Source organism: Phacochoerus africanus, chromosome 2 (genome assembly GCF_016906955.1).
Source record: "Phacochoerus africanus isolate WHEZ1 chromosome 2, ROS_Pafr_v1, whole genome shotgun sequence".
In the NCBI taxonomy this organism is placed as follows: Eukaryota; Metazoa; Chordata; class Mammalia; order Artiodactyla; family Suidae; genus Phacochoerus; species Phacochoerus africanus.
In genome coordinates this window covers 191,417,736-191,444,175 of record NC_062545.1, presented here as the reverse complement: position 1 = coordinate 191,444,175, position 26,440 = coordinate 191,417,736, and the positions used below count along the sequence as shown (strand labels likewise).

The following is a 26,440-nucleotide window of genomic DNA, read 5'->3' as shown; positions in this document are numbered from 1 at the left end:
CACATAGGGTTGTGAAGATTAAAGCAAGTAATGAAAGTGCTTTATAAACTTTAAAGTGTTATATAAATGTTAGTAGATGGTATAGTTAAGCAAGCCTGTATCCAAAACAATAAAGAAAGAAAGAAAAAGACTGCCACCAAAAAGTATATCTTTATAGCATATATATATCATGGCACACAAAAGATCAATAAAAGGACCCACATTTTAAGATATTATAAAACTATACCATTTAAAACAGAACTAAATTAAGCAATGAAAATGTCCTCCAAATTTTACATAATTTTTCTGCTTTCTCCTACTTGTATGTGTTCGACTAGAGTAGTAGTTCTAGAACATTAGGTGAGTCAGAATCAGTGGAAGGCTTCTTAAAACAAAGATTGCTGGGCACTCCCCCAGAGTTTCTCATTCAGTAGATCTGGGGTGAGGCCTAAGAATTTCCATTTCCAACAAGTTCCCAGTAGATGTTACAATTACTAGTCTGAGGAGCTGCATTTTTAGAACTACTGGACTAAAGGAAGAGCGCTTTACTTACCAACAATTTTATCTAATCTGCACTAAGACAAAAAAATTCACTCATTCGCCAAATATTTGTTAAGGGCCTATTATATGCCAAGCACTGATCCAGGGGGTTAAGATACATCCTCCAAATAAAAACAGAGATACTTGCTCTTGTGACATTTAAATTAGAGAGTGGAGAAACACGGGCAATCGATAATACAATTAATAAGTAATTACATAGTTTACTAGAAGGTATAAGTGCAATGAAAATGGAGAAAAAGTAAAGCACATAAGGAGGATCAAAATGCAGGCAGGGATGGGAGTGGGTATGCAATTTAAATAGGATGGCCATAGTAGAACTCATTGTAAGTGTGACATTTGAGCAAAGCTTTAAAGGTGGTGAGGGAGTGAGCTGTGTGGTGATCCGAAGGAAGAGTATTCCAGGCAAAAGGAACAGCCAGTATATTGGAGTAGAATGAGAGGGTTAAAACAGTAGATGAGACCAAAGAGGGAAGAGGGAACATTTAGGGCCTTGGCTTTTACTCCGAATAAAGGAAGAATATTTTGAGTAGGGGAGCAACATGATCTGACTTAGATTTTAGAAATCATTCCAGTTGATAACAGGTTGTAGGGGGGTGAAGGTGGAAATGGAGAGACCAATTAGGAAGCTATTGTAGCTATCCAGCAAAGGGATGAAGGTGGCTGAAAGCAGAGTGGTAAGAAGTGGTGGATACAGGACATGACTTAAGCAGAGCCGACAGAATTTCTTATTGGATTGGATGCAGGGTATAGAAGTAAACAAAGAGTCAAACACTACTGGACCAAAGCCCAAATGTTTTTGAGCTGGGCAACCAGAAGGATGGAGTTGTTAGCAAGGAAGGGAGCACTCTGATATTAAGAGGTCAAGGAAGAGAAAAGGAATCATCAAAGGAGGCTGTGAAACAAGTCAAGAGATCACCTGTGTCAAATGCTGATGACAGGTCAAATAAGATCTGATCTGAGAATTAACCACTGGATTTAGCAATGCGACAGCCATTGGAGATCTTGACTAGAGCAGTTTTTAGTGGGGTAATAAGTAATAGGGTCAAAACCCCAGAGCAAGTTGAAGAGAAAATGGGAGCAATCAAATGGGAGACATGACTAAAAGTGACTCTGATAAGGCATTTTGCTCTGCAAGGAAAGAAAAAAACAAACAAACAAAAAAACAGATTACTAGCAGGTAAGGGCAGTGGGATCAAAAGAAGGTTTTTGCTAAGTTGAGAAAGCTTATACGATACAGGATGAAGAAAATACTACTGAGCAACGTTTTTGAGATGCTCAACTAGACAGGGATAAAAAGAATAAGACTGGATGAAAAGGGGCAAGTGTATTTTGTTACTATGCTGTATTACACAGTCAAATACCAGTCTGCCTATCAATATGTGCATGTTGAAATACACTTTAAAAAATCCCTAGGTTTTGAGGGCACAGTCTCTAAGACATTAGCCTGCTGTGGCTCCCTTTGCCTGGCAAAGCTTTATTAGCTATCTTTTTCTCCTTCACTCCCCCAAAAAATCCCTTGGTTTTTTTTTATAGGTAGTTAAAAGATACTCTTTCAAAGTGAGCTATTAAGTGTTTGTGTGTGCAAAACAAACAAAATTTTCACACATGTAGTAGAGAGGTTTCAAATGCACATTGACCTTAATGTTAAGGCAGCAATAAGTATAGCCACACTCTAGAATCATTATCCATATTAAACGATCCTGAAAACGGCCCAAGTAATGAGACCCAGGTAAGATGAGACCTGAAACAAATTAGGAAAAAAAAAAAGTGAGTGATTGTTCAAGCTTTATTTTACCATGTGAGTCTTTAAAATTGATAACACATGTGGAACTAATTCATATCTCTTTCTACCCTCTTTTTATATTAAGAATACAAAAAACTTCATTACATATCAGGGGGCATTAAATTAAGCTCTTTACAGGAACAGCTGGAAGAGAAAATCTATACGTAATAAAACATAAGAATTCAAGAATATATTTTCCAGAAAAACAACAAATTAGAACCTGCTATATAAAATCCTAAATACATGTTAACTATTTTAGGAAAACAAATTAAATATATTAAAGCCAACTTCACATTAATTATTTAAAACATTTTGTACATTTTTACATACATGCATATAGAAATGTTTCGTTGTGTTAAAAATTTACATAAAATGCTATCTACCGTGTAAATGCTCTTAAAACTTAGTTTTTCTCTCAATGCTGTCTCTGAGACATTACGTTGACTACAAACAGCCCAAAGTCATTCACTGTAACTGTACTGAGAATTCATTACATAGCTGAATTTAGTCATTTTCCTGTTAATAAACATTTCAAATGTATCCAATTTTTCACTGGCATAAATAATGCTGTAGAAGTGATCTCTCTGCCAAGTCTGTTTGTATAATGCATTATGTAGAGAAGAGCTAACATAGCAGAACTGACTGCCATCCTTTGAAAGGCCTGCTTACCAGGTTGTCCCATGGCTGGCACCTGGGCACTTGTATTTCAAGAGTTCTCACCACCCTAACTGGTAAACAGTCTCTCATTGTGCCTAGCCTGTGCAAAGAACACAGTTTATACTGAACACACTCGCTTTCCTTTTGGGAGTCTGGAATTTTGGTGTGTGGTAGGCAGACGGTGCCTACATGACCAGCCTTCAATGAAAGCCTTAGGCATTGAGTCTCAAATAAGCTCCCTGGTAGTTAACATATCACACACACTGTCACAATGAATTGTGGGGGAATTAAGCATGTTCTGTGTAACTCCGCTGGGAGAGGTACCTGGAAGCTTTCACCTGGTCTCTGATTTCATGTGACTTTTGCTTTGCTGTATTTGCTCTGTATCCTCTTACTATAATAAATCTTAGCTATGAGTACAACTATATATTGAGTCCTATGTGTCTTCCTTGAAAATCATCAAACCTAGGAATGGTTTTGGGAACCCCCAAAACACATGTACGAAAGTTTCTCTACAACTGGAATCACTGAATCATGGACTCTAAAACTGGAATCCCTACACCATGGAATACATACGTCTTTACTACAGACTATTATGTTTACTCTTCAAGGTGGTCGTATGAATTCACATATTCCCATCAAGCAGGGTTTAAGAGTTCCTGTTCCCCATTCCCTAGCCAATACTTGTTAATGTCAGCTCTATTTTACATTTTTGGCAATGAGATGTGTGTGACATGTTACCTCACTGTTTTATTTTCTCCAGGAAATACTTTATAATACACTTGTTGGTTGAATATAATTGTTTTGATGATAAAGTATAATTACCACCTAATTACTAAGGTATTTATTATTTCAGATGTGAATTTAACCTCATAGGTTATTTTTAAAGTGGCATTGCACCATATAATAAAAATATTGGAAATGGATAAAAGTATTAAAAGTGTAGTTATTTCCTATAAGAAAGGGAAAATGATTAGTTATAAAAAAATTTATATCATAAAGTTTTTCCTAAATTATCTCACATAATAAATAATAAGCTGAACCCAAGTAAACATATCATTAAAATTCTAATTTTAAATTGCTACTCTCTGCCAGGAGTCAGTCTGCCAGGAAGTCATTGGACATATCTAAAACAATTTCAGGGGCTAAGGCATATGGAATGAGACCACACACTACTGTCATCAGCTTGTACCTTATCTAAAACCAACCTTGAGAAGTGTAATATAGTTGAATTTATAGTTAGTGTATGGTAAAATTAAAAGATTATCACAAAATTATATTTTCATTCTTTATTGATCAAAGCTATTATCTACTTGATATAGCTCATTATAAATTCATGGAAATTTTGAAAGATAAGGTGTTTTCATGTTTCATGGTGGGACTATAACCTGATTTTATTCAAGAAAATGGTTTTTAAAAAATCATCAAATCAGGAATTCCAGTTGTGGTGAAGCAGAAATGAATCCAACTAGCAGAAATGAATCTATGAGGATGTGGGTTTGATCTCTGGCTCCACTCGGTGGGTCAGAGATCCAGCATTGCCATGAGCTGTGGTGTAGGTCCAAGACATGACTTGGATCAGGCACTGCTGTGGCCTGCAGGTTTGGCTCCGATTCAACCCCTAGCCTGGGAACTTCCATATGCTGCGGGTGTGGCCCTAAAAACCAAAAAAAAAAAAAAAAGGTCAATTCATCTTAATAAAATTTTCACTTAGTATTTCTATTTTATAACTTTATTGACCTTAAAATAAGGAGATATACTTCAACTTTGTGTTTAGTCTTTATGCCTATTCATCAAAGTATCAGAATCTGTGTAACAGTTGGATCAAAAGACTGCTTTTCTATGTGTTTATTTTTTTGTACTTCAAATACATTACTGAGGATTTCTTAAGCACAACCCATTTACTTACCTAAACTTCCAGCTGCCATTGCAGACTGCAGTGCAGTGGTCAAACTTGGGACCATCTGGTAGTAATACACTGTATCTGCACACACGCAGGCTGTGGTGCCCACCACTCCTGGCCAACTCTGAACAGGTCGAGGAAACCCCACCAGGAACAAAGGAAGGGTGAAGAGGGGGAGTAAGGGGGATGAGAGTAGTGTAGAAAAAACTATTAAGAGCAACATGAACGGAGAGAAGACAATGTTGAGTATACATAAAGTGGTGGTTGATTTTCTACGTTTTTTCTCTGTCCAGGATGCCGAAAGTACAGTCACAGCAAACTGTAATTTAGAGATAAACTGAATCAGACGATCACGCATGATACCAACCTGTAGAGACATAAAAATAATTTTTTAATTCTTAAATACATTTCATGGATCTTCAAGATCACATTAAGAAAACCTATGTAATTTTACTGTCGCTCTAATATTTTTGCGGAAATAACCCTTATATTAGATTCTTTGTGACTTGAAGAAATAGAAAATCTGATGAGACCTATAACAAGAAGAGAAATTGAGTAAGTTATTTAAAAGATACCCAAAGAGATTAGCAATGAGATCCTGCTGTGTAGCATTGGGAACTACGTCTGGTCACTTATGATGGAGCATGATAATGTGAAAAAAAAGAATGTATACATGTATGTGTAACTGGGTCACCATGCTGTGCAGTAGAAATTTGACAGAACACTGTAAACCAGATATAATTGAAAAAAAATAAAAATAATTATTAAAAAAAAATACCCAAAGAGAAAAGCTGAGGCCCAGATGGCTTCCTTACTATGAAATACTACAAAATATTTACGGTACATACTGAATGCTACTAACATTTAAGAATTATTGGTATGAAATTCCAAATTCATTCTATGAAATCAGTTCTGTTATCTAAAGCAAAGGTATGAAAGAAAAGAAACCTACAGATATTTGCATCACACAAAAATTCTCATCAAAACACTAGCTAATTAAATCCTGCAACATAAAGACAAGACTATATACCAAGACTGAGGGAGATTTATTCCGCATATGCAAAATTGGTTTAACAAGTGAAAATCAACATATTCCATCATGTTAATAGATTTAAGAACCAAAACCACATGACCATTTCTACACATAAAAAGGGCATTTGACAAAATCCAACACCCTTCTTGATAAAAAGATTTAATTAGAAATGGAAGGGAACTTCCTTCCTGATAAAGAGCATCTATGAAGAATCCACAGCTGATGTCACATTTAATGGTAAAAGACTGACACCAACTTAATGGAGAAAGACCATATTATTTCCTCATAAGATGTTCACACTCTTATGCATTTTGTTCACCTTTATACTGGAGGTTCTAGCCAGGGCAATTAGGTAAGAAAAAGAAATAGAAGACATCCTGATTGGAAAGAAAGAAGCAAAACAATCTTTACTGTATCTAATTTGCAGATGACATGATCTTATATACAGAACATCCTAAGAAATCCACTAAAAATCTATTAGAAACAATAAAATACTTCAGTGAGGTTTCATGGCATAAAATTAATATTAACAAATCAATTGCATTCTATATTTGAGCAATGAAACCCCCCCAAATGAATCAGGAAGACAGTCCATTATAACTAATGAAAAAGAATAAAAAAGGGGATTTCCTTTGCGGCGCAGGTTAAGGATCTGGCATTGTCACTGCAGCAGTGGGGTGCAGGCCCCCCTTCCCTCCAAAAAAGAATAAAATACTTAGGAGTAATGTTTGATCAAAGTGTACAACTTATACACTGAAAACTACAAAACATTACTGAAAGAAATTAAAGAAGATATAAATAAATGTGAAGACATGTCATGTAGATAAGTAAGAACTAATATTTTTAAGATAGCAATATTCCTCAAATTGATTTAAAGAACCAAGGCAATCCCTATCAAAGTCTCAGATGCCTTTTCGAAAAATCTGAAAAGCCTAAGCCAGTATTTCTACGGTAATGCAAGAGTACTAGAAGAGTCAAAACAATCTTGAAAAAAGAAAAAGTCGTAAGACTCACAATTACCAATTTTAAAACCTACTACAAAGCTACTGTAATCAGGACAATGTAGTACTGGCGTAAGGACAGACATATAGATGAATGCAGAAAAAAAAATGGGAGTCCAGAAATAAACCCTTACATTTGTTGTTTTATTTTTGATAAGGTGCCAAGAAAAGTCATTGAGGGAAGAATAATTTTTTAATAAATAGTGCTGGAACCATTGTTTATTCATATACAAAAGAATGGATTTGGAACACCAGCCCACATCGCATACAAAAATTAACTCCAAGTAGATTATAGACCCAAATATAAGAGCTAGAACTGTAAAACTCTTAGAAGAAAACATGATAAATCTTTATGATATTGGAGTAGGCAGTGTTTATTAGATATGACACCAAAAATATAAGCAATAATGATATCAAAAAAAGCAAAAAAAAGAAACATATAGATAAATTGAACTTTTATCAAAACTAAAACTTTTTTGCTTCAAAGGACATTATTAAGAATGCTAGATACTATAAAGATTATCAGGAAAGCTAGACATTATCAAGAAATCTAAACCTGGAGTTCTCGTTGTGGTGCAGTGGTTAACGAATCTGACTAGGAACCATGAGGTTGCAGGTTCGACCCCTGGCCTTGCTCAGTGGGTTAATGATCCAGAGTTGCCGTGAGCTATGGTGTAGGTCGCAGACGCAGCTCGGATCCCGCGTTGCTGCGGCTCTGGCGCAGGCCAGTGGCTACAGCTCCGATTCGACTCCTAGCCTGGGAACCTCCATATGCTGCAGGAGCGGCCGTACAAAAGGCAAAAAAAAGACCGAAAAAAAAAAAAAAGAAATCTAAACCTACAGAATGGAAAAATTTTTACTTATTGTATATCTTACCATATATCTGTCAAGGAATTTGTATCCAGAATATATAAAGAACTCTTAAAATTAACAGTAAAAGAAAAATAACTCAGGTAGAAATGGACAAAGAATTTGAATAGATAGTTCCTCAAAAAACATACACAAATGGCCAAAAAACCTATGTAATGATACATCACTAGGATTCAGAGAAACGCAAAATCAAAACCATGAAGAGACAGCAGTTCACACCCATGAAAACATTATAATGAAAAAGTCAGGCAACTGTTAGCGAGAACGTTGAAAAATAAGAATCCTCATATGTTGTTAGTCACAATGTATCAATAGTGCAATCATTGTGGAAAATGTTTGGCAATACTTTGAAGTGTTAAAACATAAAGTTTATATATAACTGAAATTCCAATCCTAGGTAACTTACCTGAGAGAAACGAAATCTTATGTCCTACATAAAAACTTGCACATCAATGTTTATAGCAGCATTTATTGTAATATTCAAAGCAGAAACAATCTAAATGTCTTATTATTTAATGAATGAATCAACTAAATTTGATATATCCACAGAATGGACAATTATGTGATAAAAAAGAATAAAATACTGATACATACTAAAACATGGATGAACCTGGAAAACACATAAGTGAAAGAAGTGAGATGCAAAAAAGACTACATATGATTATATTCATGTGAAATGTCCAGAACTGGTAAATCCTTAGAGACAGAGAGCAGATAATGGTTGCTGGGGCTGAAGTGAGAGGGTGGATGGAATGGAAAGTAGAATAGAGAATGACTATTAATGTGTATGAGGTTTCTTGGGGTGGAGAGTGTTGCAAATGTGCTAAATTAGATCATGGTGATGGCTAAAAGGTTCTGAATATATACCACAGAACTTTATTCTTTAAGTGAATGGTTTTATGGTATATGAAACACATCTCATTAAAGCTATGAAAAACATATTTACCAGTAAGAGTCTGATTCCTGTGTCTAAGCTTCTGTTCCACCATGTGTCTGTACTGGAGATCAACAAGTGCACTGCTGATACAATGACTGTCTCCAATAAAGCATTTTCTGTATTCTGCCATACCTGTAGTACACAAATTAACCACTTTATTAGGCCAAATTTGATAACCTGAGTAATCTCTCAGTGTAAACAAAATCCTAATTAAATTTGGGAAAAGGAAAATACTAGTAAGTGCCTATTATGATTACCATTCTAAAAGCTCTTGTGAATCCAATGGAGACAGACACAGAGTGGAGACTTTGTAAGGAACTGTCCATTGAAAGAAATGCTATCATAGCAAAAGGTGACACTAAGATAAGAAAAAAGAGACAAATTACACAAAGGCAAAATAACCCCTTATACCTTATTTTATTTTGGCCAATATGGATATTTTTATAATTACATTTAAGCAATTAACTTAAAAAACCCATAAACAAAGCAAAACATAAAATAAACACATACATGCAATATATTATACAAATACAGAAATTCTGTAATATTTTTGTATACTTCCAAAATATAATCCAAGTTTATCAGATTTTTTATCTTCCTACCTATATTTATCAAAATCCGTCTGACAACACCAATCTTCACGAGCTTTGTTTGCTTCTCTAGGAATAAAGTCACAGTTTGCACATCCTTTGGATAGAAAGGGTTCCGGAAAATTCCAAAGATATAGACACTTTGAATTTCTTTAAGTATCCATAATATTATAAATAATATCATCAAAATATAGCCAACAATAGCCTGGGGACTGCTTTTGGAAATATGTGAGAAACCAGCAAAGTGATGTAACAAGCCAGTTTCCAAGAGAGCCAAGACTAATACAATGATGTAGAAAAGATATTCCTTCCAAGTATACTGTTTTTCCAAACCACTGGGTAAAGTCTTAGATTTGGTTTCAACTCTGTGTTTGGTCACACTGTGTCTGAAGAGAAAACTCATCTCACTTAGGTTAAGACTCAGTAAGAACCCAAGTCCAGTCATGAAAAGAACCACACCAACAGTGCTGGGGATGAAATATGATGTTATCACTGTTCCAGAGGAAATGATGAACATTATCAACAACCTGCAGAGAGAGAGAAAAAAGATTTGCTTGAAAAGAAAAAATGTTTTTTTAAGAATAAGTTACATATAACTTTAATATTTAAAATAATTACCGTAGGTGGGTTGACATAGATGAGCCTCCAAGGCCAAACTCTAAAACCTGCTCCATTGCCCATAAGAAAAGGGCATCAGGTGGGGGTAGAGTCCCGAGTGCCCACAGAAAGGGTAAAAATACAAATAAGATGTGTAAAATCTGATTCATTTGTTCTAGAACTGGTATATTTACCATAAACCTACAATAAAAAGAAAATATTTAAATCATACAAAACAATACATAGAAGAGGATCTTTCCAGAAAAAACAAAACACATACACCTCCCTCTTTACCCCCACCTCCTCCCTGAAACAAAAGAACACTTACAGAAAGGCCCTAGTCCCAAACTGCAAAAGACAAACAAATATGTATAACAGCCCAGAAGCAACAACAATGGTTATAATAATGATATAATGAACTTGCTCACACAGATACCTGGATGATGCCAGCTAATGTACTCATAATTACATAATGTATGTCCTTCAAATTTTAAAAGCAGAGAGAATCAACACAAGGTTAAAAATGTGATGCTAAATTAGAGGATAATACTTTCTATAGTGTAGTTTTAAATAAAATTCCTTTCATTCTGAGAAGAAAACACTCACATAACAAAAAAGAAACTCAAACTACACAAAATAAGCCATAGGAAGGTCAAGGAAAACATGTAGATTTGTACAGTTTTTTTTTTTTTAGGACAATACTTCTCTTGCTAACATATTCAACGAAAGGATAATTTGTGCAAAAATAATGCACACTCAGGAAATATTTTATACAAGTTCTATTTTACCCTTTCCCCCTAAATCTTTTTGTTCATAAAGTAAACAACAGGCAATAGTATATACAAGTATTTACACACAGGGATATCATAAATAAATACAAGAACACGTAACTGAAGTAACCAACCACTGTGATTACTTTTCTTTGTCTACAATTTAGCCCCAAACAGATGATTACTGTGGTTCTTTTATACAGAAAAAATGTTTAAGTCTAAGTTTCTGATAATGAACTTTCTGATAATAAATACACATTTAAACCTGACATTATTGCTAAGTTTTCAAATTCAGGCATTTAACTGTAATATATTTTATAGTTAGTAAATGGTAGTGGTACTAAGAAACCACTCATAAAATAAATTCTCCTCTTACATCTTTGATTAGGTGAAGAAACACGGGGTATTATAGTGTCCTCTGGCCCATAAATGCAGCACGATTAGAAAAAAAATTGAGTTGGGAGTTCCTGTTATGGCTCAGTGGAAATGAATCTGATTGGGATCCATGAGGACGCAGGTTTGATCCCTGGCCTCACTCAGTGGGTTAAGGATCCAGCGTTGCCATGAGCTGTGGTGTAGGTCGCACTCCCATCTCTCTTCTTTTATAGTTTACTATAAGCAGTCAGGAGAAATCAAGCTGTTCCTTCCACACTTTGCTTAGAAATCTCCTTAGCTATATATTCAATTTTATCACTTTCAAGTTCTACTGTCCCCAAAACATTAGAAAATGGTTCAGCTAAGTTCTTTGCCACTTTATGCCAAGGACTGCCCTTTCCTCCAGTTTCCAATAACATGAGACCTCACTAAAATTGCCTTTACTGTTCACATTCTTAGCATGCATTTTAAAACTCTTCCAGTCTCTACCCATTACCCAGTTCCAAAGCCATTTCTACACTTTTAGGTACTTGTTATGAGAGTATCCCAACTTCGTGGTATCAAAATCTGTCTTAGCCAGCTCAGTTTGCCATAATGAAATACCATAGACTGGGTGATTTAAACAATGGAAATTAATTTCTTACAGATCTAGGATCTGGAAGTCTGAGATTAGAGTGCCCTCATGATCTGGGTATGATAAAAACTCTTTCTGGCTTGCAGACAGCTAGCTGCCTTCTCACTTTATTTCATATGTCAGAGGGACAAAACAGGCTCTCTGGTGTCTCTTTCTATAAGGGCACTAATCCCATCAGACCAGGGCCCCACCCTCATTGTCCTAATTAGCTCCCAAAGACTCCAAATACTACCACACCAGGGATCAGAGATTTAACATATGAATGGAGGGCTCAAACATACAATGCTGCCTGTACATTTCACATTAACCAGTGAAAAAGAAAGCTGCAATCTATAGAACAGAGAAAGGTCAGATTTAGAAAAGGCAAAAAAGGAGTTCCCGTTGTGGCTCAGTGGAAATGAATCTGACTAGTATCCATGAGGATGGAGGTTTGATCCCTGGCCTTGCTCAGTGGGTTAAGGATCCAGCACTGCTGTGAGTTGTGGTGTAGGTCGCAGACATGGTTCAGATCCTGAGTTGCTGTGGTGTAGGCTGGCAGCTACAGCTCCGATCTGACACCTAGCCTAGGAACCTCCATATGCTGCAGGTGAGGCCTTAAAAAGATGATTAAAAAAAAAAGCCAAGCGAAAGGAGTCACCAAACAATTCTGTTTAAAATTGCTATTTTCTATTTTACTCCTATAGCAAATTGATTTAAAAAAAATCATTATTCTATAAAGCTACTATAACAAAATTAAATAAGGTATTCTCTTTATCTTAAATCCACTCAATCTATGTATAGTATTTATGTGAATATATTTTAAATTCTTCATTTTCCCCTCACAGAGATATTCCATCTCCTTTCACAGGTTTTAGCTCAGATGTCTTATAGATCCATAGCTCCTTATTCAAAGTAAAACACAGGATTGAAATTTTGCTGATTTATCTTATGAACAGTTTTCTTTTTACTCTTCAATAAGATTTAATTACTGCTTCAGGATGAATGTTTAACAGAGATTAGTCCTAAGTGATTAATCATCAAAATAATGGTTTACTTTCAATTCACAGATTCACCCAATAGTTTGGTTACCTTTAATTCATAGATTCTTTGTTTTTTAATACTAAGAAGAGTGCTCTTACTATACAAATTTAATAGTAAAGTAAGTTGAAAGTATTTGACAGCTTATTACCTGTGTGCAAGATCTACAGAAACAAAGACAAAAATATAAAGTGGTCTCATAAGAGGAGTGATTTCATAAGTATCCTGGGTTTGGAAAGTCGCAGTCTCTGTAGCTGTGTTTACAATTAATGAATATTCTCCTATACACAATGTCATCCATCCAAAGACAAATAGTAGAACAGTGCCTCCTGCACTGCCATACAGCTGTGTTATTCTATTTGGGAGCAAATACCATGTTCCAAGACCACACACTAACCCAGCAAGAACAGAATGAAAAACTGTATTGACTATATGCTTTTTGCCAGGAATTAGAAATTTGATGGTCTCAGCACCAGCACAACTCGTAAATTCATGCTCATCTTCCTCTGCTAAGATATTTGTGGTTAGCATTCTTTCTACTGTCACCGATTTGTTTCTGGCATATCTACTTGTGAACTGGATGACAAATGCAGTGAAAAGCATCAGTCCACCTGAAAGTGCCGCTGTATAATAATCTTCCAGGATGCCAAATTGGTACAAAAGTGTTCCTATTCCACCCAAAACCCATGGCATCAAAAAAAGGATAATCTGATTAACATATATGTAAGGAGGGGCACAATAGCCTAATTTGAGTCGAGGGCCTCCAAGAACAGTCTGTGGAAAGCGCTTCAGAAAGAAGTCCTGTTTGTAATCATTCAGCAGAGGAACATCTGGACTCATCCTTCTCACTCAGGATTATTCTGAAAGTCACATCCTTTTCTGTAACACAGCAGTCTCTAAGAAAAAGAAAAAAGTCGCTATTTGAAAATGTCATACTTAAAACATAGGGGAGAAAAATCCCACATTTCTCTTAGTTCCTTTAAGAGCAGGGTTTGTAACTTCACTTCTCTAGTTCCTTTCCATTGCCTGACACATACTTGGCACAAAATTAACAGTTGCTAAGCTATTTTTTATTTGAAAAGAAATCACATTCACTATTAATTTATCTAGAACTTAGATAAACTTGCAATTTCTTAAGTAACTCACATTTTCAGACTTCAAAGTCAAAGGAGAGTTCAAAAAGTCAGTACTCTCAACTCAACTCTGCTAGTGGTTTAACTGATCATTTCCTTGAGTGCTTCTGCTGTTTGTTTTTTAACTTTTTCCTCTATTACAAGGATGAGGAAAATTTTTCTTCAAGGGCCAAAGAGTAAATATTTTAGGCTTTGTGGACCATATGGTCTCTGTAAGAATTACTCAACCCAGCTGGTGTTGCAGAAAAGCAGCCAGACTTAATACACACATAAGTGGGTATTAGTAATTATGTTTTAATATAACTTTACCGTATTTACCCAAAGAGGCTGTGGGCTACAGTTTGCCAACCATTGCTCTACACAGTAAGGATATTATCTACAATTCCTATGCATTGAAATGGAAATAGAAGTAGAAATTGAAATACTAAGTCTAAGTCACAGCATTTAACAATTACAGTAAACTTAGGATTCGGGGATAATTTAAAAAGTCAGACACTGCTAAAATAGTAGCATTTCAATAAAAAGCCATTGGTAGCTCAACCTGTAGTCGGAAGAACAATAAACTAGAAATCAAAAGATTCTGAGGGTTAGATTACATGCCTACTTCAGACCACTTCATGACTCAATTTTTAATCTTTCTATTGTCAGTTTCCAAAATCTTCCAGAACCAAGAAAACCTGAAATAATAGTAGTACTCATAAATGCTTTAGTCTACATTATTTTCATTTAAGGGACATAAAAATCTATGTATCAAATAATATAGATTCTCTTCTCTTCAAGTTTCCCCTTTCCTGGGATATACTCAGCAGCTTTTTCTGAAAAACAGTGCCTGTCACAAGATCAGCCAGCAAAGCATTGTCTCAGGAGTTATATGTAGAGTTAGAAAAGAAAAATTAAGTTTAAAGGCATCTTCATAGAGACAAATAGACCAATAGATTAGAATAGAGTACAGAAATAAATTCTCATGTATATAGTCAAATACTTGAGAAGGGTGCCAAAACTGTTCAATGAGGAAAAAACAGTCTGCAACAAATAGAGCTGAGAAAACTGGGTATCCATCCACATGCAAAAAGATAAAGTTAGATCCTTGCCTAACTAAAAAATTAACTCAAAATGGATCAAGGACTTGTGTATAAGACCTAAAGCAAAAAAAACCCTTAGAAGAAAACATAGCACAAAGCTTTTAACATTAGATTTGGCGATGACTTCTTGGTCATGACACCAAAGGTACACGTAGCACAGGAAAAAATGGACAAAATGGACTTCACGAAAATTGAAAAGTTGTGTGTATCAAAAGACACTATCAACAGAATGAAAAGGCAATCCACAGAATGGGAAAGAAAATAGGAAATGAATGTCCATAATACATAAAGAACTCCTAAAACTCAAGAACAGAAACACAATTTAACTCAAAAATTAACATAGAACTTGAATAGACATTTCCCCAAAGAAGATATACAAATGGCAATAAGCACATGAAAAAAATGCTCAATATCACTAATATTAGATAAATGCAAATCAAAAATATGAGATACCACCTCACATTCATTAGGATAGATATGATCAAAAAATATAGAAAATACATGTTGGCAAGGATGTGGGCAAACAGGAACCCTTGTGTACTATTTGTGGATAGGTAAAATGGTACAACTGCTATGGAAATAGTATGACAGTTTCTCAAAAAGATAAAAATCAAATTACCATGACCTTACAATTCCACTTCTGGATATATACCCCAAAGAACTGAAAGCAGGGACTCCAAACAATTTGTATGTCCATGGTAGCATTTTTCACAATAACTAAAATGTGGAAGCAACTCAAGTGTCCACTGAAGGATGAATAGATAAGCAAAACATGGTATAGTCATGTAATGGAATATTATTCACCCCTAAAAAGGAAGGAAATCCTGAAATATGCTACATCATAGGTGAACCTTTAGGGTAGTATGCAAAGTAAAATAAGCCAATTGCAATAAAATAAATACTGTATGATTCCATTTATATAAGGTACTTAAAGTAGTCAAAATCCTAGATAGAAAGCAGAATGGTGGTCACCACGAGCTAAAGGGAGAGAAGAATGGGTAGTTATTGTTTAATGGGTATACAGTTTTACAAAATGAGAAGAGTCACACAGGGATAGATGGTGATGATGTTTGCACAATAATGTGAATGAACTGAATACCACTGAAATCTATACTTAGAAATGGTTAAGATGATAATATTTATGTTGTATGTATTTTACCATACACAAAAAATTTAAGCTATCTTAAAGTAAACTTTCTTCCAAACTTTCTTAAAAGAGTCTTTCTGCAATTCACTTCTACCCAACTAATATCAGTCCTGGAGAGAGCTTTTGGGCATCACGAAAGGTTTCTGGTCATTATTAAGAATTACTACTTTGAAGTACCTCTTTTTACACCATTGGAAAGTTCTTTATACTATAAAAACTTATCATCGTGTATCTTCTAGCTTCTGTCTTAGTTCTACACAGTAAGTCATAGCTTTTACTCATATGACAGCCCTACAAGTACTCACAACAGAATACTACCACAGGGCCGGGAGGTTCCTGGTGGCCTTGTGGTTAAGGATCTGGAGTTGTCACTGTGCTTGGGTTTGATCCCTGGCCCAGAAACTTCTGTGTGCTTGGCAAAAAAACAAAAACAAAAACAAAACCCAGAAATGGAAATTTATTGATTGATAGTTCAATTCTCTATTCAGTAGGTAAGTAAGAGTATGTTGTGGGCGTGGGTAAACATTTTGATTTCAATTATCTATGGAAGATGCTATCAGACAGGAAAATGAGGTTGGATGGATGACCAGGGCATCTTGATAAACCTAGAAATTTCTAGGCATTTTGTGTCTGAAATTTCTCCAGGGCATCAGGTAAAAAAGCTGGTCCCTTCTTCTCCACGGAGGCAAATCAGGAACAAGTGAGACAGCTCTATGGGAAAGGAAGCCAGAAACTGAAGATACTTATGATCTGGCTGCACGTTACTACTCATGTTCATCTACCTTTGAGAACTTCTGAGTCGTCTGTAAATTTAATTTAAATGTTCTTACCCATTTGATGGAATACTGTGTGATTATATTTCAAACAGTGAAATATCCTGAAGAAGATCTACTGTTGTTACAGAAACACGGACAGATGCTCACAATATATTGAAAAGTAAAATAAACACACTGATGACCTCTTTCATACTTTTAAAAACAAGGATGCATATTTGTGTGTATACATAGTCGTACTGTGTGCATAAGTAAAAAATTTCAGAAGTCATACACACTAGGCTGTGTTTGTATGTATTTTACATATAACATTTTGACACTTCTTCAAATCACCAAACATCCTCTAGAACTCTCGACCCATGCTCCACAAACACATCCTGTGCTTCTCCTTCTGGGCGCCTATGCTCATACCCTCTCCTTTGCCCAGGACATCTTTTCCTTCCTTCCATAATTAGGAATATTAGTTAACTTTCAAGATTCAGTCTTTTTTGAAAACTGTGCAGAGTACTTAGACCAAACTGTGCCTCTCTTTTCTCTATATATCAAAACACTGCTTGTTCATTCTACTCATCCTGTAATGTGTAACAACAGAGGGCATTTTTTGCACTGTTCACTTCATTATATGCTTATTTTTATGTTTTTCTTTTCCCTACTAATAAGTTATTTGTGAGTACGGGTCAAATCTTGAGATACTCCTGAATCTCCGTAACATTTAGAAAAATACTGTGGCACAGAAAGGCATACAGTACATTAATGCCATAGCTTAAATAAGGTGATCAAAGTTGGAAAATATTAAATATTGCTGCTTAAAAAAAAGGGAAGTTGGAAGTATTTACTGTTTTTGAAAACTTCTTTCAGTATATTATCCCATTCGAAACAGCAAATCTATTATCTCTTTACTCTCAGTTTTTAAATATCTGGAAATTATCTTCATTTATTTTTCTTGTGGAATAAATACTGGCATCTATTGACAATATCATTGGCTCAGAGAAGATTCTGCCTAGAGTGGCATAGTATCCCAAAGCAATACTGGAGAGGATGGGCCTGAGGGAGAAACATGGCTGGGTTTCTCCCATGAGGAAATGGCCAGAGAGACTTTAACATGTCAGAAGTCCAGTTTTAATTTGCTCCTTGTCCCATGCTATACTTTAATTTCCTTCATTATCAGGAAGAAGGAGCTACTTCTTACTGGGAGAGAAAAAAAGAGGAAGAACAGCAGGTATAAGAGGCAAAACAAGGCAGGAGTGATAATGAAGTGAGGTCAGAGCAAAAAGTATGAAGAGAATATAAGTTCCCCCAAGAAGCTGTAAAAGTGTTGGGGAGGACACTGGGATGGTGATTCATTTTAATGAGATATTAAAAGGCTGAAGGATATAGCATTGTTTGCCTGGCAGAATGTTTCTTGAAAAGGTGTTTATGGTCAAAGAAGTTTGAGAAACTATATACCAGACTGTCATCTTGAAGGTCGCAAAGGATTTCCACAAACTAAAGACTCTGAGACATCTTTAGGTTAAGAAAGAATACCAGTGCAGGAGTACTCTTTTGGTGCAGTGGGTTAAGAAGCTAGTGTTGTCACTGTAGCAGCTTGGGTTGCTGCTGTGGCAGAGGTTCAATCTCTGGCCAGGGAACTTCCATATGCCACAGGTGTGGCCACCCCCAAAACCAAAAACACTACTGCAAACCTGCCTAAAACATGTCATTTGAGTTTTTCAAACTTATTTGACCTTGGGATCCTTTTCCCCCACGATCATGTGTGCACTGTTTAATGAGAACTGCTTTCAGAAACATCAGCCTGGGTTTCAATCAGGACATTAAAAATTTACTAGGTGTTGGAGTTCCCGTCATGGCTCAGTGGTTAACGAATCCAACTAGGAACCATGAGGTTGCAGGTTTGATCCCTGGCCTTGTTCAGTGGGTTAAGGATCCGGCGTTGCCATGAGCTGTGGTGTAGGTCACAGATGCAGCTCGGATCCCGCACTGCTGTGGCTCTGGCATAGGCCGGTGGCTACAGCTCCAATTCAACCCCTAGCCTGGGAACCTCCATATGCCATGAGAGTGGCCCAAGAAATGGCAAACAACAACAAAAATTACTAGGTGAAGGAGAGTTAAAAAGATATAACAATTAGGGAGGAATGTCATGATCAAAGAAAAAAAATTATGGAAATTTGACAGGTAGCAAGTACATCGGGTTGCACAGACTGATTTACAGTACAGGTATTTTTTTCTTAGTATCTTAAGGATAAAAGGGGATTGCATGACAAGTACTGGAAATTCATTCAGGCAAAAATGATAAATTGGTACTATAGACTTAATTACAGATCCTAAAATACTTAAAAAAATTTTTCTTTGTATGAAGCAACAGTTACATTTATATAGAGAGATCTTCTAAGTCGTAATCTTGACTGGGATCATTTAGCATGAAAACAATCGGAATAAATAAAACTAATTCCCTGAATGAGAATTTGGCATACACTCTGAAAGATTGTTAAAGACAGATTGATCCATTTATATGGCTGCTACCTCCAACATGTTAAGATGAAAAATGGCTCAAGGATTAGGGGAAAAAAATTAAAAACCTGTGAAAAGAGAAGTTAGGCATAAAGATGGCATCACAACAATGATTTAAGCCGTATGGTTTCTTCATATGCTACTCTGAAAGCAGGCCAACAAAACAGCCAGAGAAATGTTGTTTTGTTTGGAATTCAAGTTACATTTCTTATACATTATCCAGAAGGCTAGGAAACACCAATTTGGCAATTACCTAGGAAGGAGTTCTTAGTTGCCAAAACTTTAAATCACATAAGATCTAGCCTCTTACACTTTTAAGTGTACAATACAGTATTATTAACTAGTGACACAATGTTGTACAGTAGATATCCAGAACTTATCTTGTGTAACTAAAACTCCTGGCACATCATTTTACTCCCTGTTTCGAGGAGTCTGATGATTTTAGATACCTCATGTAAGTGGAATCATGCAATATTTGTCCTTCTGTGACTGGCTTATTTCATTTACCATGTCTTCAAGGCTCATCCATGTTGTGACATATGGCAGGGTTTCCTTCTTTTTAGGGCTTACTAATATTCCATTTCATGTAAATACCACATTTGTTCATCCATTTGTCACCTGATGGACACTTAGTTTGCTTCTATTTTTGGCTATTATGAAACAATGTTTTAGAGAACATGAAAGTGTAAATATATCTTTGAGATCCTGCTTTCACTTCTTTTGGATAAATACCCACAATGGAATTGCTGGATCACATGGCAGTTCTATTTTTAATTTTTTGAGGACTCTCCAAACTATTTTCAGTAGCACATGTGCCATTTTGTATTCCCACAAATACCTGTGGAAAGGTTCCAATTCTACACACCCTCACCAACACTTGTTATCTTTCCTTCTTTCCTTCGTTTCTTTCCCTCCCTCCCTCCCTCTCTCTCTTTCGCTTTTCAGAGCTGCACCCACAACACATGGAGATTCTCACCCTAGCAGTCGAAATGGAGCTACAGCTGCCGGCCTAGGCCACAGCCACAGCCATGCAGGATTCAGGCTGCATCTGTGACCTACACCAAAGCTCACGGTTCCTAGTCAGATTCGTTTCTGCTGCACCACAACAAGAATTCCATCTTTTCTTGTTTTTATAACAGCCATCCTACAGGTGTGAGAGGTGATACTGAATCCACACATATTTACTGAGCACTATGGCACTGTGCCTCAACACTATTTTTGTTGTGCTTTCCAGAAACTTACTATCTTCTACTATACATGTCAAATTTTATTAAATCTTTGCTCTTATATTTTTAACTTCTAAGAACACTTTTTAAATTCCTAAATGTTCTTTTTTATAGAATCCTACCATTATTTTATGAACATGGTCTATCTCTCTGAGAATATTCATTGTCCATATGTACATGTGTGTGTGTAGATAAATGCCATTTATTTTTTGTAAACTGCTTCATAACCTTTACTTCTTTTCTACTGAAGTGTTCATTTTTTTTTCTTTTTTTCAGTTTTTTGATTATAGTGGATTTACAATGTTCTGTCAATTTCTGCTGTAGGGCAAAGTGACCCAGTTATACATTTATATACATTCTTTTTTTTCACATTATCCTCCATCATGCTTCATCACAAGTGGTTAAATATAGTTAGTTCCCTGTGCTATACAGCAGGGTCTCATTGCTTCATGTTTCTTATTAATTTGAAAAAAACTTTTACACATGAAGGAAATTAACTCTGATATATGTTACAATTCTTTTTGCCCCCATTTTAATTTGCCCTTGAAGCACAGTTAGAAGATGCCAGTGAGGATTAAAGATTATATTTCAGTAGTTTTCAGAGAAAGGTGGGCCTGAGAGGAATCTACAAATGTCAAAATAGGAAGCTGTTGTTGGCTAAGCCAGCAGGGCAATGCCAGGTAGGACTGCTTGATAAGACAAAGAAACATAAGAGGGAGTTCCCATTGTGGCTCAGTGGGTTAAGAACCCAACGTAGTGTTTGATTCCTGGCCGTGCTCAGTGGGTTAACATCCTGGTGCTGCTGAAAGCTACAGTGTAGGCTGCAGATGCAGCTGGGATTCCATGATCCTGTGGCTGTGGCAGAGACCAAGGAATTCCTGGCCCAGGAATTTCCATATGCTGCAGGTGCGGCAGTAAAAAGAAAAAAAAAAAAAAGAAACCTAAGAGGGCAAAGTGTCTAAATGAAAAGATTTTCACTGTCAAGAATGCGAAAACAATTCACAGAATGGGAGAAAATTTTGCAAATCACATACATGATAAGGAACTTATACACAGAGTATAGAAAAAACTCTTACAACTCAATAATGAAAAAATATTTTAAAAGTGGGCAAAAGGATGTTAATAGACATTTCTCCAAAAATAATATACCAATGGCCAATATAAGCACGAAATGATGCTCAATAACATTACTCACTGGGGAAATGCAAACCAAAACCACAATGAGATGCCACTTCAAAGCCACCTGAGTAGCTATCAAAAAGACTGACAGTAACAAGTACTGAGGAGGTTGTAGAGAAACCAGAAGCCTCAAGTGATAATTGTAAAATGGTGGTTGCTTTGGAAACAGTCTAGCAGTTTCTCAAAAGTTTAAACACAGACTTATCATATGACCTAGAATTTCATTCCTAGGTATTTACCCAAAAGAAATGAAAACAAGTCTATACAAAAAGTTGTACATGAACATTCATGGCAGAAATATTGTTAGTAACCAAAAATGGAAACAACACAAACATCCATCAACAGATGAAATAAAATATGGTATATCCATACAAAGGAGTATTATTAGATTATAAAGAATGAAGTACTGAGGCATGCTGCAACATGAAAAGAACCTTGAAATCACAAATGCTAAGTGGAAAAAGCCATCACAAAAAAAGGCCACATATTGTATAATTCCATTTATATGAAATGTCCAGGATGAGCAAATCTATAAAGACAGAAAAGAGACTACTGTTTGCCCAGAGCTGGTGAGGATAATGAGAATTGGTGGTCAGGAGAGAGACTGCTAAAAGGTACAGTGCTTCTTTTGGGGCAATGAAAATGTTCTAAAATTGAATTGTATGGATTGTGAATTTTATCTCAATAGAGTTCTTAGAAAAGAAAAAGAGACAAGGTTCCCAATCTGGTATTTTCTGTGACAGTTAATAACTAGTAGGCAGCTCTTAAAGTAGTAAATTTAAAAGGAATGGACAGGTGCCCAAATAATTAAATTACTAAAATGGCAACATCTGAACTAGGAGTCTGGCTTTGGATGCTATAATAAAGGTTTGGAGATTTCACATGGCTGGCAATGGACACCCAATAATATAAAGGATGGTCTCTGCCCTAACTGCAAGAATGAGTTAACGAACCTAATATTATACAGCTGAATAAGAGAAATGATTGGTATAGTGCAGAAAATCAATTCGGAGGCCTGATAACTTCTGATGCAGTAGACTGCATTGAAGTAAATGCTGGTCCTCGATCGACAGAGGGTTGCGGAGAGAGGGTAGAGATCAATGGAGAAGAGTTGTTCATGGTCAGGGGCCCATGATTTGACCAATTTGGGGGCAAAAGTGAAGATAAGGAGAGAATAAATAAGGGAGTTTGTGAACTTCATTGGGATAACAAGGCCATCCCTAAACCATGACTGAAAAAGCCATTTTCCATTTCGCAAGTGTTATCTTAAAAACAGAATGCTAGGAGTTCCCGTCGTGGCATAGTGGTTAACACATCTGACTAGGAACCATGAGGTTGCAGGTTCGATCCCTGGCCTTGCTCAGAAGGTTAAGGATCCGGCGTTGCCATGAGCTGTGGTGTATGTAGGTTGCAGACGCGGCTTGGATCCTGCGTTGCCGTGGCTCTGGTGTAGGCTGGTGGCTACAGCTCCGATTGGACCCCTAGCCTGGGAACCTCCATATGCCACCAGAACGGCCCTAGAAATGGCAAAAAGACAAACAAACAAACAAACCAGAATGCTAAAACTCAAAAGGCTAAAGTAGGTTACAAAAGAAAGTTAAAAACAGCGGATTGATACCTCTAGCCACTGGGTTTATCTCTTGTCTTAAAAAGTGTAATAACCGCACTTCAAAGTTTTATAATGAAAAATATAATGCACAGCAACTAGAGCTGCAAGAACAACGTGGCTCCGCACAAGCCTGGGAATTAAGGCGACCAAGAAGTTGCCAGGTGGGTATCGGGAACTGAACGTACCTCGAGTCACCCGAGGGAAGAGACTACGCGAAGGCATCCCGGGGAATACATTTTTGCAGGTAAACTCACGTTGGGCGTTCCCGCCGGGAGGCTGCCTGCGGTCGGAATGCGGAGGCAGAGAAGCTGTGGCGGTCGGGAAAACCAGCTCACTGCAGTGGCGTCGGGGACCGGCGGCGTTTCCATGGCTAACGTCAACTCCAGCGGGCGCCTCACCTAGCGGAATCCAGCACGCTCGCGGGCGGGCCGGGCGCTCGGCTCGCCCCGCCCTCCGGCCTTAGCTCGCGACTTAGTGTGCAGCTTCCGGCCGGTCAGGCGAGGACGAGCTCCAGGAAAGGCGCACTTCGATCGCTCCAGGCCTTGGTCAACGCTCGCCTGGCAGGCGACCATAAGAGTCATTTGAATTCTGGCCTCGCCTTGGGCCCAGGAGGGGTGGCCGAGATCCATCGCGGGACAATCTCTGAACTTTGACCCTGATCGCGCCCGTACGCAAGAGCGTCGTTGCCCTGGTGACGACGTCCCGTCGAGGGGTAGTGCTCTCGAGCTGCGGGAGGTGCGGCCGCCATTTTGAGAACGTGTGGTACCCCGGAATCGGACAGATGAGCCTGGCGGCATAGTGCAACCCCTGCCGCTCAGGGTCCTCTGAAACTACGTTGACCGCAGCCTCACTTTAACCGTCAGCACCCAACACAGTGACGGTAATAAATGCTCTTTAGTATCGGCTTCATACATGTACGTGTTCGCAATCGCACCTTTATTGCATTCCACGCCCCCCCGTGAGGATTTATGACTGCGTTTTAAAATAACAGGAACCAAAATACCCGTAAGTGAAAAATGCCACCAAAGTATCTGTTTAGTAATAAAGTAAGACAAAGTTACTGTGTTCCATCTGGGGAAGAAAAAAAGCTCTGGTAGACTGTTACTAGTGGGATTTGATGTCAAATCCGGGAATCTTTATGGGGTGACCACGAAGTCCTTAGTTTTGCCACTTTAAAAGGTAAACGTGTCCGTCCACCCACTGCCTCCATTTCCCATGAAATTCCCTAAATTCTGGATACTTTCCAAGTTCCTGGCAGGAGTTCCCCAGGCAGTTCCTGAGATCTTTGGTCTCAAATGATTTAGAGGCGCCAAAAGGGGAACGTGGAAGCCAATTTGTGATTATCGAGGTACCTGAATTTACCCAGGTGATTGATAATCTCTTAGTTTTGCATGCGAGAGACTGCTGATTGGCTTGGGGTCTTGTTTGGATCTCCTTATCTCAAAATTATTGAGTGCGCCCTTTTTTTTTTTCGTGGCTTTATCGAAAGTGATGGTTTAGTTCTTAAGCATTTAGATTTGTAAGCCATAATGGGGAAAACCTTTTGGTGTTAATTAAAAGAAATCCGAGGCCTATAAAAAGAAGATACAAATCTATCCAGAGGAAAAGTGAGGTTTATTGAGGAAAGTGTCATGTGGAAGAAAACCCTGGGCAGCATTGATGGTGTACGTATATGCTTATCTTCAAGGATACAATTTGCAGTGTAGTTGGGGGTGTGAAGAAGAAGTGTGCCCTTAGTCCATCCTTAATGTTTTCCAGTCTTTTGGGGACAACATAACCACAATCATCATAGGTCACCGTTCCACATTAAGCATCTTTGAAGCATTAGCTGCGACTAGGAAGTCAGCCTAGAATGGTTAAGAGCAGAGGCTCTGGGGCCTGGAAGCTTGAGTTGGAACTGTTAGGGCCCAGAGCAGACCACTCCAATGGCATATTTTGAATTAAAGTTACTTAAGAAATGGCCAATGCAAGAGGGACTTATGAGCTTCATCTAACTGTCTCTGAAACCAGGAAATAAATATCTCATGTGAAAGGTACCCTCCTTGTAATGGGAAGTAGGAAGACCAAGGCCTTTTCAGAGGTAGGCCAGGAAATCTGTATAAACAAACCTTGTTATTTAATTTACTACCCCAAGCCCAAACTCTATTTAGATTCTCCACTGATAAAGCACCCAAAGTGTAAGTTTCTTTGTCCTATTAAATCTTCACAAATGTATTACTATTGTGTCTTAAAAAAGTTGCCTCCTCTGGCCACTTCTTAGGTCCTATATATGTGAGACCTCTGAGCAAAGGAATTAAGAGTTATTTCTTAATGACCGCTAATCTGTCTTGTGTCAATTTTATTATTAGTCCAGCCACAAGAACTCAAGTGGGGTAGAGAGGGCAATTTCCCTCTCCCAGACAGAATCCTGACACTACTGTTCACTTTTTATGTCATGTTGGAGTTACTTAATATCTCTGGCCTTGTTTCCCTATCTTGTAAAATAAGGCCAATAATAGATACAGAATTTGCCCTATAGGAAGATGTGTAGAGTGGATTAAATCAAATAATTGCTTAGTAAAGTAACTGGCATAGTTTAAGTGCTTAGTGAAGATGAAGCTATTATCTTTATGCAGAGAGGTTGTATTCACAATGCCGATTTTTGCCACCCTGAATTACAAATGACCCAACCAGAGTGAACATTTTTGTTGTAGAAATACCTGCTGTAGGAGTTCCCATCGTGGCACAGTGGTTAACGAACCCAGCTAGGAACCATGAGGTTGCCAGTTCCATCCCTGGCCTCGCTCAGTGGGTTAAGATCTGGCTGTGAGCTTTACTGTAGGTTGCATACATGGCTCGGATCTGGCGTAGGCCGTTGGCTACAGCTCCGATTAGACCCCTAGACTGGGAACCTCCATATGTCTTGAGTCCGGCCATAGAAAAGACAAAAAAAAAAAAAAAAAACCTGCTGTAGGTATTTGGTAGTTAATTTTTTCCCCCAATATGTTAGTACTGTGTACTTTCTTAGAATAAAATTAGTAAAGCTTATGGCACAAGCTTTTGGTTATTTGTGTGTAAAGTATTCAGTGTTTGTTGA

General features: G+C 37.3%; 1 protein-coding gene across 1 annotated transcript in view; it reads right to left on the bottom strand.

Annotated features, from left to right (window-relative positions):
• The window catches only part of PCNX4 (pecanex 4), a 40,906-nt gene extending 16,874 nt beyond the window's left edge, over positions 1 to 24,032 (bottom strand). Inside the window, 8 exon segments of the mRNA XM_047767463.1 lie at positions 2,178 to 2,281; positions 4,890 to 5,250; positions 8,734 to 8,856; positions 8,982 to 9,082; positions 9,327 to 9,841; positions 9,933 to 10,112; positions 12,859 to 13,603; positions 23,550 to 24,032. Of these exon segments, the coding sequence (XP_047623419.1) occupies positions 2,178 to 2,281; positions 4,890 to 5,250; positions 8,734 to 8,856; positions 8,982 to 9,082; positions 9,327 to 9,841; positions 9,933 to 10,112; positions 12,859 to 13,547 (2,073 nt within the window). The 5' untranslated portion in view covers positions 13,548 to 13,603; positions 23,550 to 24,032.
• Positions 24,033 to 26,440: the final 2,408 nt, after the last annotated feature.